The following is a 19,191-nucleotide window of genomic DNA, read 5'->3' on the forward strand; positions in this document are numbered from 1 at the left end:
GAGACAGGTAAGTCAATCCCTGACACACCCACAAAACCTCCACACCTTACCCCCAGTGGAGACAGGTAAGTCAATCCCTGACACACCCACAAAACCTCCACACCTTACCCCCAGTGGAGACAGGTAAGTCAATCCCTGACACACCCACAAAACCTCCACACCTTACCCCCAGTGGAGACAGGTAAGTCAATCCCTGACACACCCACAAAACCTCCACACCTTACCCCCAGTGGAGACAGGTAAGTCAATCCCTGACACACCCACAAAACCTCCACACCTTACCCCCAGTGGAGACAGGTAAGTCAATCCCTGACACACCCACAAAACCTCCACACCTTACCCCCAGTGGAGACAGGTAAGTCAATCCCTGACACACCCACAAAACCTCCACACCTTACCCCCAGTGGAGACAGGTAAGTCAATCCCTGACACACCCACAAAACCTCCACACCTTACCCCCAGTAGAGACAGGTAAGTCAATCCCTGTCACACCCACAAAGAAGTTGCCTTGTTGTAAAGTGACCAAACCTTTACACTTTGGTCATTATTCAGAACAGGTAAATATTTTAAAGCACTTTTTGATCTGTAGCATTAGAAGGAAAGTGCTCATTTATTTTTACATTCCTTTGATAAACATATATTCAAACTCCTGAATCATTTTGAAGTTCTTTGTTACAGCGTGAAATCTTGATAGTTTAAACTTGTTCCAAAGATAAACTTGCAAAACTCAGCATCATGAAATGTAAACTTCCTGAAGCGCGTTCTCTCGAAAATCTTCATATATTCTTTTCCATTTACTCTTTCTGTGCCATTGTCGTGTACAGATAGCAAAAGACACTGGTATTACCTGTCTCCTGATTAGCTGTTTATAGAACAAGACAGTAATGTGATCTAATTAATTATCGCTAAAATTGGAACCCAACAGTTGAGAAGAAAGCTTTTGATAGGTGAGCCTTGTAACCACATTCAAGTTGTAGTATGGAAAGAGTTAAAACACAAATAAATTATTTACAGTACAATGTTATTTTTTCATTTCTTGTTTCCAGGTCAACGCCTGCTTCCTCCACAAATGAGTCATTCCCTGTTGCCAAGGTTGCTGAGCTAAAGAAACTAAAAACCTGTGCTAGTGAGCGCCAGATTTTAGGGGCGGAGATTAGCTCTGCAGGGGTGAGTGAAAATCGTCATTGATATTTCAAATTTGACCAGGAAGCAAACTCAAAAGATTAGTGATCATTGATTGGTCAAAATAGATAAAGGGGTACATTCTAACTCAGCAGCAGTGAATTAAGACTGTCTTTGATTGGTCAAAATTATATGAGGGAGCACAGAGTTATTTTGATAAGTTTTGATGAGGTTAGCTCTGCAGTGATGAATAGAGATTGTTTTTGATTGGTTGTAACAGATGAGTAGGGTCGGTTCCTACTCTATACTGGTTGTAACAGATGAGTAGGGTCAGTTCCTACCCTATATTGGTTGTAACAGATGAGTAGGGTCAGTTCCTACTCTATATTGTTTGTAACAGATGAGTAGGGTCGGTTCCTACTCTATACTGGTTGTAACAGATGAGTAGGGTCAGTTCCTACCATATATTGGTTGTAACAGATGAGTAGGGTCAGTTTCTACTCTATATTGGTTGTAACAGATGAGTAGGGTCAGTTGCTACTCTATATTGGTTTTAACAGATGAGTAGGGTCAGTTCCTAGTCTATGTTGGTTGTAACAGATGAGTAGGGTCAGTTCCTACTGTATATTGTTTGTAACAGATGAGTAGGGTCAGTTCCTTCTCTATATTGGTTGTAACAGATGAGTAGGGTCACTTCCTACTCTATATTGGTTGTAACAGATGAGTAGGGTCTGTTCCTTCTCTATATTGGTTGTAACAGATGAGTAGGGTCACTTCCTACTCTATATTGGTTGTAACAGATGAGTAGGGTCACTTCCTACTCTATATTGGTTGTAACAGATAAGTAGGGTCAGCTCCTACTCTATATTGGTTGTAACAGATGAGTAGAGTCAGTTCCTACTCTATATTGGTTGTAACAGATGAGGAGGGTCAGTTCCTACTCTATATTGGTTGTAACAGATAAGTAGGGTCAGTTCCTACTCTATATTGGTTGTAACAGATAAGTAGGGTCAGCTCCTACTCTATATTGGTTGTAACAGATGAGTAGAGTCAGTTCCTACTCTATATTGGTTGTAACAGATAAGTAGGGTCAGTTCCTACTCTATATTGGTTGTAACTGATGAGTAGGGTCGGTTCCTACTCTATATTGGTTGTAACAGATGAGGAGGGTCAGTTCCTACTCTATATTGGTTGTAACAGATAAGTAGGGTCAGTTCCTACTCTATATTGGTTGTAACAGATGAGGAGGGTCGGTTCCTACTGTATATTGGTTGTAACAGATGAGTAGGGTCAGTTTCTACTCTATATTGGTTGTAACAGATGAGTAGGGTCTGTTCCTTCTCTATATTGGTTGTAACAGATGAGTAGGGTCAGTTTCTACTCTATATTGGTTGTAACAGATGAGTAGGGTCGGTTCCTACTCTATGTTGGTTGTAACAGATGAGTAGGGGCAGTTCCTACTCTGTATTGGTTGTAACAGATGATTAGGGTCAGTTCCTAGTCTATATTGGTTGTAACAGATGAGGAGGGTCAGTTCCTACTCTATATTGGTTGTAACAGATGAGTAGGGTCTGTTCCTTCTCTATATTGGTTGTAACAGATGAGTAGGGTCAGTTGCTACTCTATATTGGTTTTAACAGATGAGTAGGGTCAGTTCCTAGTCTATGTTGGTTGTAACAGATGAGTAGGGTCAGCTCCTACTCTGTATTGGTTGTAACAGATGAGTAGGGTCAGTTCCTATTCTATATTGGTTGTAACAGATGAGTATGGTCAGTTCCTACTCTATATTGGTTGTAACAGATAAGTAGGGTCAGCTCCTACTCTATATTGGTTGTAACAGATGAGTAGAGTCAGTTCCTACTCTATATTGGTTGTAACAGATAAGTAGGGTCAGCTCCTACTCTATATTGGTTGTAACAGATGAGTAGAGTCAGTTCCTACTCTATATTGGTTGTAACAGATGAGTAGGGTCAGTTGCTACTCTATATTGGTTTTAACAGATGAGTAGGGTCAGTTCCTACTGTATGTCGGGGAATTTTCTCCACAGTTTAACTTTCGCCTTTTTTTGCCCTCCGTAATGAGGACAAAATTATCACGGCAGCGAATATAAGTACACAATATACTCTATATTGGTTGTAACAGATGAGTAGGGTCGGTTCCTACTCTATATTGGTTTTAACAGATGAGTAGGGTCAGTTCCTAGTCTATGTTGGTTGTAACAGATGAGTAGGGTCAGCTCCTACTCTGTATTGGTTGTAACAGATGAGTAGGGTCAGTTACTACTCTATATTGGTTGTAACAGATGAGTAGGGTCAGTTGCTACTCTATATTGGTTTTAACAGATGAGTAGGGTCAGTTCCTAGTCTATGTTGGTTGTAACAGATGAGTAGGGTCAGTTCCTCCTCTATATTGGTTGTAACAGATGAGTAGGGTCAGTTCCTCCTCTATATTGGTTGTAACAGATGAGTAGGGTCAGTTGCTACTCTATATTGGTTTTAACAGATGAGTAGGGTCAGTTCCTAGTCTATGTTGGTTGTAACAGATGAGTAGGGTCAGTTCCTATTCTATATTGGTTGTAACAGATGAGTATGGTCAGTTCCTACTCTATGTTGGTTGTAACAGATGAGGAGGGTCAGTTCCTACTCTATATTGGTTGTAACAGATAAGTAGGGTCAGTTCCTACTCTATATTGGTTGTAACTGATGAGTAGGGTCGGTTCCTACTCTATATTGGTTGTAACAGATGATTAGGGTCAGTTCCTAGTCTATATTGGTTGTAACAGATCAGTAGGGTCAGTGCCTACTCTGTATTGGTTGTAACAGATGAGTAGGGGCAGTTCCTACTCTGTATTGGTTGTAACAGATGAGTAGGGTCAGTTCCTACTCTATATTGGTTTTAACAGATGAGTAGGGTCAGTTCCTACTGTATGTCGGGTAATTTTCTCCACAGTTTAACTTTCGCCTTTTTTTGCCCTCCGTAATGAGGACAAAATTATCACGGCAGCGAATATAAGTACACAATATACCGTGTATAGTAATCACATTTAAAGGGCGAGATTAACATAGGGCTAATATAGATTTTATCGTGAAGGGCGAAAGTTTCACTGTGTGACAGTTTCCTGGTATACAGTATTTCTCTAACCTTTAACTCATTCACCCCTGCAATTTCATATTGAACTATTCCAACCTGTAAATTGGAAAAGTTCAAAAGTGTCTTCAGGGATGAATGAGTTAAAGGTAAGAGAAATACTGTATACATGGAAACTTTCGCCCTTCACCGATAAAATCTATATTAGCCATGTGTTAATTTCGCCCTTTAAATGGTAAAAACAATTCAAGGCACATTTCAGTTAACAAAGCTAATACTGTAAAATCATAAATCTTTTGTGGAACATTAAATTTCGTTCATTTCGTGGACAACAAAAATCCACGAAATTAAATCCCAACAAAAACATCAGCGAAATTTAATGTCCTTGAAACAGGCTAGTATATGAAAACCACGAAATTTTAACCCCACGAAAATAAATGATTCTACAGTAATCATTAGAGTTAAGATCTAATCAGTGTTGATAATTATTGTAATTTACTGTAACATTTCAGTTACCCAACACCAAGGTGGCGGAACACCTGGTACAGAGCCTACAGGAGTGTTCTAACATGCAGGAGATTCTACAGACACTGTATAAGTGCGGAAACGAAATGTCCGACAATAAACTCAACGAGTTTGAATTAGAATTTGAAAGACTACAGAGTAAAATAGACAATTTGAAGTCTCAGAATGACCTGTTGTTGCTCACGCTGGAGGAGAGTAAGTCCATGACAGATCGTCTGACGGTGCTGATGGGTAAATACGAGTCTAATCACACAGCATTACAGCTGGCAGTGGGATACTCGGACCAGACGATGGAGGCGTATGACGTCTTACTCGGCCTGGTGGAGAGCGAGCTAGCTGTTGTCCTTTGTAACTGTCAGGCTGCTGGATTAACTGGTCAAAGTGAGTATCATAGGTCAAGGTCATACAATTTTAATGTCAAGGTCATGTGCGATACCAAAGTATTGGCCTTGTTGACCTTGTTTTAAAAGATTGACCTCTTGGTCAATATTCAGGAAACTTTTCTCATGCTCAAGCATGGATTTTGCAAACAAAATTTAGTATAACACGCTAATCATGTGACAAGGTCAAAAAGTCTAGTGTGAAATTTGGAACTGGTATTCAGTTTTAAGTTTCTCCTAAATTCTTCCAAGTCATCAACAAAATGTGATTGTTATCATTAATGCCTCACCGGAACAAGAAACTAAGCTTGAACACGGAATCTGTGTAAAACATGAGAACAGTTTCAGGAATCTGGGTCCTGTTCACTTTGTTATCACATTAATGACAGTTGACCTTGACATAGCATCAAACAGTTTACTCTTGCATACGTCTGTATGGTAAAAACCAAGACCAGCTACTCCTTGTGACCTGACCTCAGCTAGGTATAGATGTATTCTCACTAGCAACTCTTGTACAAAATGTGAACAAACAGTGGATTAATGTTACATCTATGATGTCATAATAAAAAAATATAGCGAGCCTCATTTTGGATTTCAAAGTCAGTATCTCGGAATTGTACATGTTTACAACTGCAATAAAATGACCTTCCTTTGCGTGTCAGGCACCAAAATACCAAGATGGGTTTATGGCGGAATGTAGTCAGTCACAAAGTTAGATTAACATACATAGGAATATTATCAGTTTTCTGGACTTATGCCAGATTAATGAAATTTATTTTGACCTTGTCATAACCTTGACCATTGTTGACAATAATATTAAAGTTTGTTGACCTTGCTGTATCACAGCTGATGGAACACAGAGAGATGCCAGTCAGATGGAGGTCATGGCCCAGCGAGTCGCTCAAAGTCGACGGACGGCAGAGAGCATGGTAGCACATCTGCTGCTGAAGCTGGACAGGAATGTAGGAATCTACAGTGGGGCACATGCCTCTAACACAAACCCCTGGGAGGAGATGTCCAGGTAAAGGATCCCTATCTCCCTGCAGGCAAAACACTAGAGAGTTCCACTGTAGTTTGAGGATCTCTGTCCCACTGTAGACAAAACACTAAATAGTTCCACTGTAGTTTAAGGATCCCTGTCCCACTGTAGACAAAACACTAGATAGTACCACTGTAGTTTAAGGATCCCTGTCCCACTGTAGACAAAACACTAGATACTGTAGTTCCACTGTAGTTTAAGGATCCCTGTCCCACTGTAGACAAAACACTAGAGAGTTCCACTGTAGTTTAAGGATCCCTGTCCTACTGTAGACAAAACACTAGAAAGTTCCACAGTAGTTTAAGGATCCCTGTCCGACCTGCCTGACCACCCTTTGTTTAAACACTGACCTGTATATCATGGCCATTTTAATCTACTCCCCTGAGTTGTCACTATAGACAGCTTTCAATATATCTTTTCTTCTTTTTTACTTTTGTATCAAACCTCATGATACTTTAGATAAAATAAAAAAAAAAAAAAAAAAAAAAAAAAAAGAGATGTATTACATATTTTCCTGATTGTGAATCCCAGAATATAATTGTTTTTATTTCATCATTGTCAAATGTTTGAATACCAGGGTGGCAGACATCTGTGTATGAAGATAAACTGAAAAGTCAAAGTGAGGAAATATAAACATTTACGAAAGCTATGCCGATCTAGTCCGTCTGGGTCCCACAGAATGTTTTCTTTAGTACTGAAATGATTGAATTTTCAATGCAGATTGCTGAAATGATTGAATTTTCAATGCAGATTGCTTTAATTTGCAAGATTATGTGTGTTGAAATTGTTGTTTGTTTCAGTGAATCAAGTTCCAAGGGGAGTGCTGCTATGGAAAGTGATTTTGATAAAAATGATGAGCAGCGAATCCGTGAGTACATCCAGTGCCTTAAAAACAGTCGGGGGACGGTCAAGTCCACCATCATAGAGATGGAGAGTATCCATTTGGAACCTCAGATCCAAGAAAATCAGCGCAGTGTGGAGACTCAGCGACTTGACCTGGAAAATGCTGTGTTATTGCAAGAACTGATGGCTATGAAGGCGAGTATGTCCTGTTCAGATCGTTTGGTTTGTGTGTACAGTCTGGGAACTAGAGTGGAGTGGCACACTTTACCTGTGTACAGTGTAATCCCTGTCTGTATGGTCACCCTGATGTCCTGGAGGATGGCTGGGGGATATATCAACCTCAAACAACCAAAGAGCAAATAAAACTGTTTTTCTTATGATGATATACTCATATATTGACCCCTGCTAAAGTCTATGTTCATGTTTTACAGGAAGAAAAGACAGAACTGAAGTCAAGTAATTACTTACTGGAGAAGGAAAAACGTGCTTTAGAATTAAAACTGTCGAGCCGGGATTCAGAGCAACAGGCAAACTTTTTACAGATAGAACACCTCAAGTGTGAACTACAGGAGAGAGAGGCTAGACTCCCAAAGGTAGGTGTAACCTTGACAACCACAAGTAGGTGTTACCTAGACAACCAAAGGTAGGTGTAACCTTGACAACCACAAGTAGGTGTAACCTAGACAACCAAAGGTAGGTGTAACCTTGACAACCACAAGTAGGTATAACCTAGACAACCAAAGGTAGGTGTAACCTTGACAACCACAAGTAGGTATAACCTAGACAACCAAAGGTAGGTGTAACCTTGACAACCACAGGTAGGTGTAACCTAGACAACAACAGGTAAATGTTACCCAGACTCCCAAAGGTAGGTGTAACCTTGACAACCACAAGTAGGTGTTACCTAGACAACCACAGGTAGGTGTAACCTTGACAACCACAAGTAGGTATTACCTAGACAACCACAGATAGGTGTTACCTAGACAACCTCAGATAGGTGTTACCTAGACAACCACAGACGGGTGTTACCTAGACAACTACAGGTAGGTGTTACCTAGACAACCACAGGTAGGTGTTACCTAGACAACCACAGATAGGTGTTACCAAGACAACCACAGATATGTGTTACCTAGACAACTACAGATAGGTGTTACCTAGACAACCACAAATAGGTGTTATCTAGACAACCACAGGTAGGTGTTACCTAGACAACAACAGATAGGTGTTACCTAGGCAACCACAGACAGGTGTTACCTAGACAACCACAGATATGTGTTACCTAGACAACCACAGATAGGTGTAACCTAGACAACCACAGCCAGTCTTAATCTAGATTAAGACTTTCTGTGGTTGTCTAGGGAACACCTATCTGTGGTTGCCTAGGTCACACCTATCTGTTGTTGTCTAGGTAACACCTGGCTGTGGTTGCCTAGGTCACACCTATCTGTTGTTGTCTAGGTGTTACCTAGGCAACCACAGCCAGGTGTTACCTAGACATCTACAGATAGGTGTAACCTGGACAACCACAGGTAGGTGCTACCTAGACAACTACAGATGGGTGTTACCTAGACACCCACATATAGGTGTTACCTAGGCAACCACAGCCAGGTGTTACCTAGACACCCACAGGTAGGTGTTACCTAGGCAACCACAGCCAGGTGTTACCTAGACAATTACAGATAGGTGTTATCTAGACAACCACAGGGAGGTGTTACCTAGACATCTACAGATAGGTGTAACCTAGAAAACCACAAGTAGGTGTTACCTAGACACCCACATATAGGTGTTACCTAGACAATTACAGATAGGTGTTACCTAGACAACTACAGATAGGTGTTACCTAGACAACCACAGACAGTCTTAATCTAGATACTGTACTGATGCTATCTGCTTCAGAAACTTTAATTAGCACTTCAAATATTTGCTATTTTTAGGATGAAGACAATGCAGGCTTTTCATTGGTGGATTACATGTCCAGCAATCCGGATTTGGGGAAAGAATTATCTGAAGCAGCCAAGCGTGAAAAGAAGTTAAAGGCCCGTGTCCAAGAATTGGTTGTCACACTCGAGAAATTGTCAAGAAATTCCGAAATTCGGCATCAACAGTCAGCCGACTTTGTGAATGATTTAAAACGGGCAAACAGGTCAGTAGATAGTCAATCACTGACACAAAAAACAACTTTTCATAACATTGTTTTTGTTTGGACAAAACATTTTGACCGTATAATGATAATAAACCTGTCAGAATTATTTTCTATGTATGAAACTTCTGTACATAACAGTTCTGTTGATGACATTATACTGTTAGACATTATACTGTTAGACATTAAACTGCATTATACTGTTAACTGTTTGTTTACCCTTTAGTGCCTTGATATCAGCCTTTGACAAATCTAAGAAGAAATACCAGAGCAAGCTCAAAAGAATGGAGCTTCAGATGGCGGCCTTAACAGAACGCTACGATGCACAGGTAAATACTGGTTATTTGTTGTCACTGTGCCATCTGACCTCCCAATGATGTGATTTTAATAATGAACAGTTTTTAAGTAGAAAACATGAAATTTTATAATTGTAATAATGTTATATTCTCTCCATCAGATTCAAATGATCGGCAAGAAGTTAGCTATGCAGGAATCGGAGACAGTGATGTCACAGTCCCGACCAGCTCCTAACGAGACGTCGCTATAGCAATGACTGGTTCCACCAATGAAAGTGTTCGTTCATATTGACCAATCACCAAGCAGGAATGATGACATTTTCTGACTGGAACCAATCGGTGAAGATAAAGATTGTTTGCCATTATAGCTAATTACCTGGATCACTATACACATTGTTAGTAGTACATTTGATGTACCAGGAACAACCTGTGGTGTGTTACCGTCACAGGACCTTCAGGACGTACAGGTTGAACCATGCTAATGGAAATAAGCTTACAGACTCCTGGGGCCTGTTTGTTTATGCGGAACAATCAGTTTGAGCGTTTATAAATGTAACAATTTCTGGTATAAATCCTGGCGGACCTGCAAATGTTTATGCAGTCCTTGCAAGGCTTTGTCAAGCCTCGCCTGAACGCAGCATCAGGTTACTAGGTCCGACCTTATTTAATAAACAAACAACAGAGGTCCGACCGGTTTGACCGTTTAAACGAAAACGGCCCTGGTCAATCATAGCAAAGCTACTGGTACTTTCCTGAGAAAATGGGTGATGAATTTTGTGTAAAATATCAGTTTTACGGACACTGAAGAAAGACTTGTGTGCTGTTTTTGAAACAGAGTTATGCAGTTTTTGAGAACTTTCTGTCAAAACTTGCCATATAAAGTTCTAGAACTGGCCTGAACTTCATTTGGTGGAATATCAAGTCCTTGTTAGGATGCAGACGTTTAACATGTGTTTGTACAAAGTTACCGATATCTTAGTATTGGCTGTGATTTGTGGATTAGTGTGGATTTGTTTCTGAATTCGTGTGGATCAGCAAAGAAAAAGTGTTCAGTGAATTAAGTGGAGTCGCTCCGAGGATGGTGTGGTTTCAAGAGATTGGTGTTCGTAGACTGTGATTGTGTTGTTACGAGTGATTGGAGTCGCTTCGAGGATGGTGTGGTTTCAAGAGATTGGTGTTTGTAGACTGTGATTGTGTTGTTACGAATGATTGGAGTCCCTTCAAGGATGGTGTGGTTTCAAGAGATTGGTGTTTGTAGACTGCGATTGTGTTGTTATGAATGATTGGAGTCGCTCCGAGGATGGTGTGGTTTTACGAGATTGGTGCTGCACCAAGGATTGTGTGGAAACAAGAGATCGGCGCCGCACCGATGATTCAGAAGGGTTTGAGAGAGACTGGTGGTCCTTTTAAATTGATATTGTATGTTTGTGTAAATACCAATAGGTGTGAACTTAGATATGAATCCGTGAGATCGACGACATCTGTGTTCAGTAGAATCTGCTTTGTCAGGGCATTTTGGTTTCTATGACCCCCGGTAGTCTGAATATTTGCTTTTGGCATGGAATGGAACCTTGTCAGTCTGGACACTTTTTTATTTTTTTTATTTACTGTAGAACCTTGGTAATCTAGACACTTTGGTTTGTGTGTACAGTGGAACCTCTTTAGTTTGGACACAATAGTTACAGGAAAATACTGCAGACTGGGGAACTATTGCCAAACCCAAGTTTCACCCTTCTCTAGGGTACATTCGCGTTACCGGTTGAAACGGTTGAACCGGTTGAACATGTAAAGAAAATGACAGGTACATATTTGGACTGAGGCTGACCTCAGGAAAATTTGGCACGTTTAGATTGAGGGGTCCAGACGTGCCTGACCGAAACTAAAATGCTGACTATTGCCAATTTGCGTTATTTCTTTCTAAAACAATGTCAAGTCACATGTAGTTTTTAAGTTACGTTATGTTAATTCAGTGGACGGATGAAAGAAGGTCATAATATTCTTGAAACACTGTTTTTTATTCTCCGAATCTGTGGATTTTTAGCTCTGCTTATAGAACGGTCCAAGTGTGTTCGTTTATCGTGGAAAATTTCTGCGCCACACGTACCGTTTAAACCGGGATACGCGAATGTAGCCCTAGTAAAATCCATCTACCCACAGTGCTATTTTTGCCCTTCCCATGTAATGTCTTTATAGAGTATGCTGTTCATTAATACCAGGTATTCTCTGCCGTGATAAAATCGCCCTCTCTTTGAAGGGCGAAAATACTCGAAAGTTAAACTGTGACAAAATTTCATGGTTTACGATTAACACAAAAATGAAATAGAGCTGAACGGAAACAAAATCAGTCAGAGAAAAGCTTAAACACAAACGATAAAGACCGGACCATCAAGGTTCCTACGTGTACTCTGAAGATTTCTGAACTTTCTGAGTCTGGCTGATAAAAGTCGACAGGTACACAAAGAAGTGGCTGACAGTGTGTAGCATTAATGTGATGTAAATATGGGTTTAGCTTTAGGTAATGAGAGCTAATTATAGCTTACTGATGTAAACTTGAATCGCTTATAGCAAACGCTTACTGTATAACACTGTAACCTTATACAATGTACTGTAAAATTGGAAATGTTTGCAGTTGAAAATTTCTGCATTTTAACTCCAACTATGTGCAGAGTGATACAGTTTGTGTAGGTATTTAACTCATATACCCCTGAAGACACATCTGAACTCTTCCAATTCATAGGTCGGAATAGTTCATTATAAAATTTCAGGGGTGAATGAGTTAAATACAGTATTTTCATTAGAATGAATATCATAGTGTTTCAATATATTCTATATAATATACATATTTTGATAACATGTTATGTATATATATATAATGTGTAATACATATATGATACAATGTGTTAATAAGTTATTATATATATATATAATGTGTTAATACATATATAATACAATGTGTCAATAAGTTATGTATATATATATAATGTGTAATACATATATGATACAATGTGTTAATAAGTTATTATATATATATAATGTGTTAATACATATATAATACAATGTGTCAATAAGTTATGTATATATGTATTGTATGACCAGAATTATTTTGGGGTTGTACAGGATATACCAAAAAAAACAGTGTGCACTTTGCAAATTTATGCGTTAAAGTGCACACAGGTTTTTTTTCAGTATAAACTGTATAACCTCAAAAATGATCACAGTAATATCATTGCCAAGCAACTTCAACCAATCAGAAGTTAGAGTTACAAATAGCACGTCAAGCATTGCGGTATACAATACATATATATGTCATCACTTTCTGTGTTGTCTGTATTTTAGGTTATATGATATAACCTGAAAAAAGTCTACCATTGAAGGAATGGCCAAAACTGAATTTTATATACTTTATAACATGAAATGTTCGCTGTGTATAAACTTTCATTGTTTTCACTGTTGCTAAGGAACCACGAATATAAATTCTTGGAATAGTGGATATTCCATCTTTGCGTATTGCAGAGTTAACTGCTCTTGTGAGCAGGTATTGATTATTACATCATTTGATTGTTAGAGTAACGTCATCATTTTTTGAGAGAAAATGACGTAATTTTCTCACACAAACCAATGACGTAACAATCAATACCTGCTCACAAGAGCAGATAACTCTGCAATACGCAAAGACAGAATATTTCGTTGTATAGGCTACATTTTGTACCCAGGAAATAATTTGAAAGTTCCAACCACGAAAGAAAGTACACACGGACACTTCTTGTTGTACAGTACTTATAGACACTGTGTATCAATATGTTTCTATGTGAATCATTTTCATGCCAGACTCCAGTAAATATCACATCGCGGATAAATTTAGGTTGCAAAAAACTTTCCAATATTACAGTACAGTAAAGCTAGGTATTGCCTGTAAACTTGTGGAATACTGTATACAGGAGATATATAGTACAGTAAAGCTAGGTTTTGCCTGTAAACCTGTGGAATACTGTATACAGGAGATATATAGTACAGTAAAGCTAGGTTTTGCCTGTAAACCTGTGGAATACTGTATACAGGAGATATATAGTACAGTAAAGCTAGGTATTGCCTGTAAACCTGTGGAATACTGTATACAGGAGATATATAGTACAGTAAAGCTAGGTATTGCCTGTAAACCTGTGGAATACTGTATACAGGAGATATATAGTACAGTAAAGCTAGGTATTGCCTGTAAACCTGTGGAATACTGTATACAGGAGATATATAGTACAGTAAAGCTAGGTATTGCCTGTAAACCTGTGGAATACTGTATACAGGAGATATATAGTACAGTAAAGCTAGGTATTGCCTGTAAACCTGTGGAATACTGTATACAGGAGATATATAGTACAGTAAAGCTAGGTATTGCCTGTAAACCTGTGGAATACTGTATACAGGAGATATATAGTACAGTAAAGCTAGGTATTGCCTGTAAACCTGTGGAATACTGTATACAGGAGATATATAGTACAGTAAAGCTAGGTATTGCCTGTAAACCTGTGGAATACTGTATACAGGAGATATATAGTACAGTAAAGCTAGGTATTGCCTGTAAACCTGTGGAATACTGTATACAGGAGATATATAGTACAGTAAAGCTAGGTATTGCCTGTAAACCTGTGGAATACTGTATACAGGAGATATATAGTACAGTAAAGCTAGGTATTGCCTGTAAACCTGTGGAATACTGTATACAGGAGATATATAGTACAGTAAAGCTAGGTATTGCCTGTAAACCTGTGGAATACTGTATACAGGAGATATATAGTACAGTAAAGCTAGGTATTGCCTGTAAACCTGTGGAATACTGTATACAGGAGATATATAGTACAGTAAAGCTAGGTATTGCCTGTAAACCTGTGGAATACTGTATACAGGAGATATATAGTACAGTAAAGCTAGGTATTGCCTGTAAACCTGTGGAATACTGTATACAGGAGATATATAGTACAGTAAAGCTAGGTATTGCCTGTAAACCTGTGGAATACTGTATACAGGAGATATATAGTACAGTAAAGCTAGGTATTGCCTGTAAACCTGTGGAATACTGTATACAGGAGATATATAGTACAGTAAAGCTAGGTATTGCCTGTAAACCTGTGGAATACTGTATACAGGAGATATATAGTACAGTAAAGCTAGGTATTGCCTGTAAACCTGTGGAATACTGTATACAGGAGATATATAGTACAGTAAAGCTAGGTATTGCCTGTAAACCTGTGGAATACTGTATACAGGAGATATATAGTACAGTAAAGCTAGGTATTGCCTGTAAACCTGTGGAATACTGTATACAGGAGATATATAGTACAGTAAAGCTAGGTATTGCCTGTAAACCTGTGGAATACTGTATACAGGAGATATATAGTACAGTAAAGCTAGGTATTGCCTGTAAACCTGTGGAATACTGTATACAGGAGATTTGGCGCCCAGTCAAATGTTCACCCTTCGCCCATGAAATCAATTTTCGACCTTCACATTTGATTACTATGTTTATTGAGCTGTTTACTTACATTCTCTGTAATGAGAAAATCTCCATCATAAGAGAGGGTGAAAAAGGCAAAATATTAACTATAGCAGAAATCTCCCAGTATGCTGTATGTATACTAGAGGTATTTTGTTGAACCGTTTGTGTATTTCCTAGACTGACGTGTAACCGATGTCTGGAAATGTTTACTTAACTACAAGGCAGAGTGTATGATCTAGTAAACAACCTAGCCGTATTTTTGAGATTTTTATTTTATTTACCAACATTATTATACAAAGCATTATGTACTAAACAAATGCAACAAAAAATCAAATTTGCCAGTTTATATCCCTGAATCTCAAATTAGGTTAGAATGACTTCATGTTCTATAAATTAACTTCAGGGTCATCTTTGAGGAATATGTTTAATATTTCTGGGTATAATATTTATTTCAAAATATTATAGGGTATTTGATTGTAATAAATGAAGTCAGGCATTTATACCTTATAAATCATATTCTATCATTAAAGGGTAGACAACTCTCAATCTCTGCTATTTATTTTTGGTGTACAAAAGATTTACAAAAAATTAATCATGAGAATTATCAGCATATGCCATTGTAGTGATTAAGAAAGGCCTTGTATGTCCTTGTAAAGGCTCAACAGAAAATTACATCAGATGACTAATTTGGTTTCTAAACAAAGAATCTGGTTATAAAATTTGGAAACAATAAAAGTAATCAGGGACTCACTAAAGCAGTAAATTTAAGTCTAAACCTCTTTGCCTCTATAATCATAGACCAAGGTAAAGATTATTGCCTCTATAATCATAGACCAAGGTAATGGTTATTGCCTCTATAATCATAGACCAAGGTAAAGGTTATTGCTTCTATAATCATAGACCAAGGTAAAGGTTATTGCCTCTATAATCATAGACCAAGGTAAAGGTTATTACCTCTATAATCATAGACCAAGGTAATGGTTATTGCCTCTATAATCATAGACCAAGGTAAAGATTTTTTAACAGTAACAGATATTGTAAAGATTCAATGAGAGTATTCAAACAATCAGTATTTCAATAAATATATTTTTGTTAGAACTATTTCAAAACCTGCTCAATGTTATTAATGGTATGTTATTAATGATAAGTGTGTTGTAATTACAGATTACCTCCCCTTGGAAGTATTTCAAATGATCTCCCTTGGAATTTCAAGTACTTAAGTATTTTGTTAGCTACATATAATAGATTAAAAGAGATGTTCCTTTTTTTTTAATTTAAAGTGTATCTAGAGCATCTCTTGCAAATCAGTTTATATAAAAACCATAAAATAATGATATGTAATCCGCCATATCACATTTCGTGCGAGACAAGTTGTTTCAGAGATATTTGCTAATACACCATACTTGCCAACTTTTATAATTTCCATTGGAAAGATTTCACAAGCTCAGAATTAAAATATAGTGAAATGTGTTTATATATCCCTAGAGAAAAAATAACACTTAAATTGACATCTTTCACATGAAATCAATAGATTATTAGATACAGGAACATTGTTGAGCAAATTCACTGATTGAAAATGTTCAATTTTAGGGTCCAAACTCGAGAGTCCCTCTCCAAAACAGGGAGAGTTGGCAAGCATTATGTACAGAGTATATCTCCCATCGGTTTTGAAATTCTGTTTATATTGTAATGCCTTAAAGTAAGGGAGTCAAAAATAACGATCCTGTAAGTGGTTGACCTTTGACTAGTGTATATGAGAATGTAATGTCCTTTTAAATCTGTTTGTGCTTAAACATGCCTTGACTTTTGTGAACGGTGAATGAGGGGATTGTTACATGGGCGCCATTACTGTGACAAATGTGAGATCCATCGATCATCACGATACTTGTAGACCGTTATGTTATTTACATGTGTGTGTGTGTGTCGGTAATGATTTGCTTGTTATATATATGGTTGCACTCGTTTAAGAGGTACTTACATGATTTTATTCTGATAGTTTTATATTTTGTTTTAGATATAACATTGATATATTTTATACATAGTGGTTTGTCATTGATTACTGACATATTCTCCCCGCCAGCTTTGTTAGACTGTTCCTTTTATTTTATATGGACCATTCTACTTTGATCTGAAGGGAGTCAGATTCATTACAAGTTATGACATTTAAAAAAAATGTTCTGTTTCAGTATAAATTCTAATAGATATGTTTCGTTTGATGTGTGTCCTGCCAAAAATGTATCTATTCTGACAAAAATACCGGAATGTATTTTGAATTAAATAAGAATTGGACCATACACAGTGTATGCCATGTTTTCTGAAATGAACTCCAAATTAGAACAAAATTGTAGACATTTGTGGAACAGGCTATAGATATCTGTACAATTTAAAAATGCAGACTAACATTTTGTTGGAATGAGCTATAAAGTTGTGAAGGTGCAATATTTCTTACACTTGTGAACTACTGTCACTCTGGATGGAATGAATGTTTGTCTGCTAGGAAGTTGTAAGGCTGTTAGTTTAGGGATTGGGTTGTACCTAGATTATGTAATTTTCTGTATTTTTACCTGTGAAAGCATGGTACAGTGCCGAACTAGTGCCAAATTCAGGAAAAAAGAATTAGTGCTTCTGAATTCTTTTCTCCATTTGAGAAGAAAGGAATTGTCTCCTTATATCTTTCTCCGGTTATAAATTCATAAAAAAATCTTAATTTTTTTATAAATTGGAAAAAATTTGAAGAGACTGAAAGCTGAATACTGTTGTTTTCAATGATAACATTTGACTTTTTGATCGTTTGACATGATTTAAGCGAGTTACAAGAAAGCTGGTTTGAGCCCACAATCCAGTCATGAGCATGAGAACGGTTTCATGAATGCTGCTGGCCCTGGTATGACATCTGAAATACAAGGGAATTGGCTTACAGTTCTATTACTGGTAAAATATGTGTTACAGGGGTTGGGATTATCACCAGACACTGCTTTATCACAGGTAAAACCAGCTAAAAACTGCTGTTTTCATAATTAATGATTCACTGAAAATAAATGAGTTAGGATAAACCTCTGATAGCGGGATTCACAAAGTTCATCATGAAATGATGGTTTGTGATCTACAATTATTGCCATGACGATAAACGGCTTTTAACCAACATGACTGCCATTCATTTCCTTTATGAAGGCACTTATCCTTTGATGCTTTGGAGTGTGTTAAATGTCTATAATTACTGAAAAAAATGTGCTTGGTTGTTAAAAATGAGCTTTCATGACATATTACTTCATTTCTTCATCAATACCAACCTCAAGAGAATATTACAAGTTCTTGGTATTGAAGGGTTTTCTAATCGACTCGTCATTCCCCATAGTCTTGCAGTAGATTGATCATTGTTGTGTGATGGAACAGTCCACTGTGGTCTATGGAGAAGAAAGGGTCTGTAGTGTGTCAAATTCATTATATTTTTGCCTTGGTATACATCTCAGCTTCTACATGTGTAAATTGATTACATAATGCTATTTCTATACTCAGATATACATTTTGATTCATTCATTCTATTTTGTTTTCTGAAATTGACTATATTATGTATATTTTTTTTATAGTTTGTTTCAGAATTATATCATATCATAACTTCACCAGAATCAGGGTCTGATTGTACAACAAACCTAGGAATTTCTGTTACAGAAATGTAAATGGGGTTTTTTTGTGGGTTTTTTTCTGATTCCAATAAAATGTCTGTTTCAATAGGGACAAAGTCAAATAATATATATGGTCAGTTTCAGAATGTTTCACCCATGTTCATTACATTCACCACGAGCTTGCAAGTTCATCAAACTTACAGTAAATTTCTTTAAGCAAACTTTCTAAAATATTTAAAGAAAACAGTTTTATTTCAAACAAAAATGATTTAAATAAAAACGTGATCTGACTCCAAGACCAAGGTAGGGATCTGACCGTATAAGATTTTTTTTTTCGTAAACATTGTAGTATGATTTTTTCTGCAAAATGTTCACCAGGTTAATTTTGTAGAATTTTAGGGAATCTTAGAAATTACATGTCAAAAACTGATGGTGCTATGATATAAAAATTGCCATTGTTGTCATGTTTTACTTTTTGCCATAACAGACTTTTTATTATTTAATCCAAATTAATTTACCAATTAAGAAAATCTGAATTGTAAAAATTCTTCTAACAAAATTGATATCCAGTCCAGTGTATTCTTAACATGCTGAAATTAGTTGTTCAGGGCCTGAAGACCAATCAAATCATGTGTTTTAGAATGTTGA

At 37.4% G+C, this 19,191-nt stretch overlaps 1 protein-coding gene across 4 annotated transcripts in view; it reads left to right on the plus strand.

Moving 5' to 3' along the window:
- LOC110466977 (colorectal mutant cancer protein-like) overlaps window positions 1–11,246 on the plus strand; it is an 83,008-nt gene extending 71,762 nt beyond the window's left edge. For all 4 annotated transcript variants that reach the window (XM_021523810.1, XM_021523813.1, XM_021523811.1 and 1 more), the window contains 8 exons: window positions 1,047–1,167; window positions 4,722–5,115; window positions 5,961–6,135; window positions 6,954–7,191; window positions 7,428–7,589; window positions 8,931–9,139; window positions 9,363–9,465; window positions 9,594–11,246. In XM_021523810.1, the coding sequence (XP_021379485.1) occupies window positions 1,047–1,167; window positions 4,722–5,115; window positions 5,961–6,135; window positions 6,954–7,191; window positions 7,428–7,589; window positions 8,931–9,139; window positions 9,363–9,465; window positions 9,594–9,683 (1,492 nt within the window). In that variant the 3' untranslated portion in view covers window positions 9,684–11,246. The remainder of the gene's footprint in view (window positions 1–1,046; window positions 1,168–4,721; window positions 5,116–5,960; window positions 6,136–6,953; window positions 7,192–7,427; window positions 7,590–8,930; window positions 9,140–9,362; window positions 9,466–9,593) is intronic.
- Window positions 11,247–19,191: the final 7,945 nt, after the last annotated feature.

The sequence above is a fragment of the Mizuhopecten yessoensis genome, unplaced genomic scaffold, assembly GCF_002113885.1.
Source record: "Mizuhopecten yessoensis strain PY_sf001 unplaced genomic scaffold, ASM211388v2 scaffold11151, whole genome shotgun sequence".
Taxonomy (NCBI): Eukaryota; Metazoa; Mollusca; class Bivalvia; order Pectinida; family Pectinidae; genus Mizuhopecten; species Mizuhopecten yessoensis.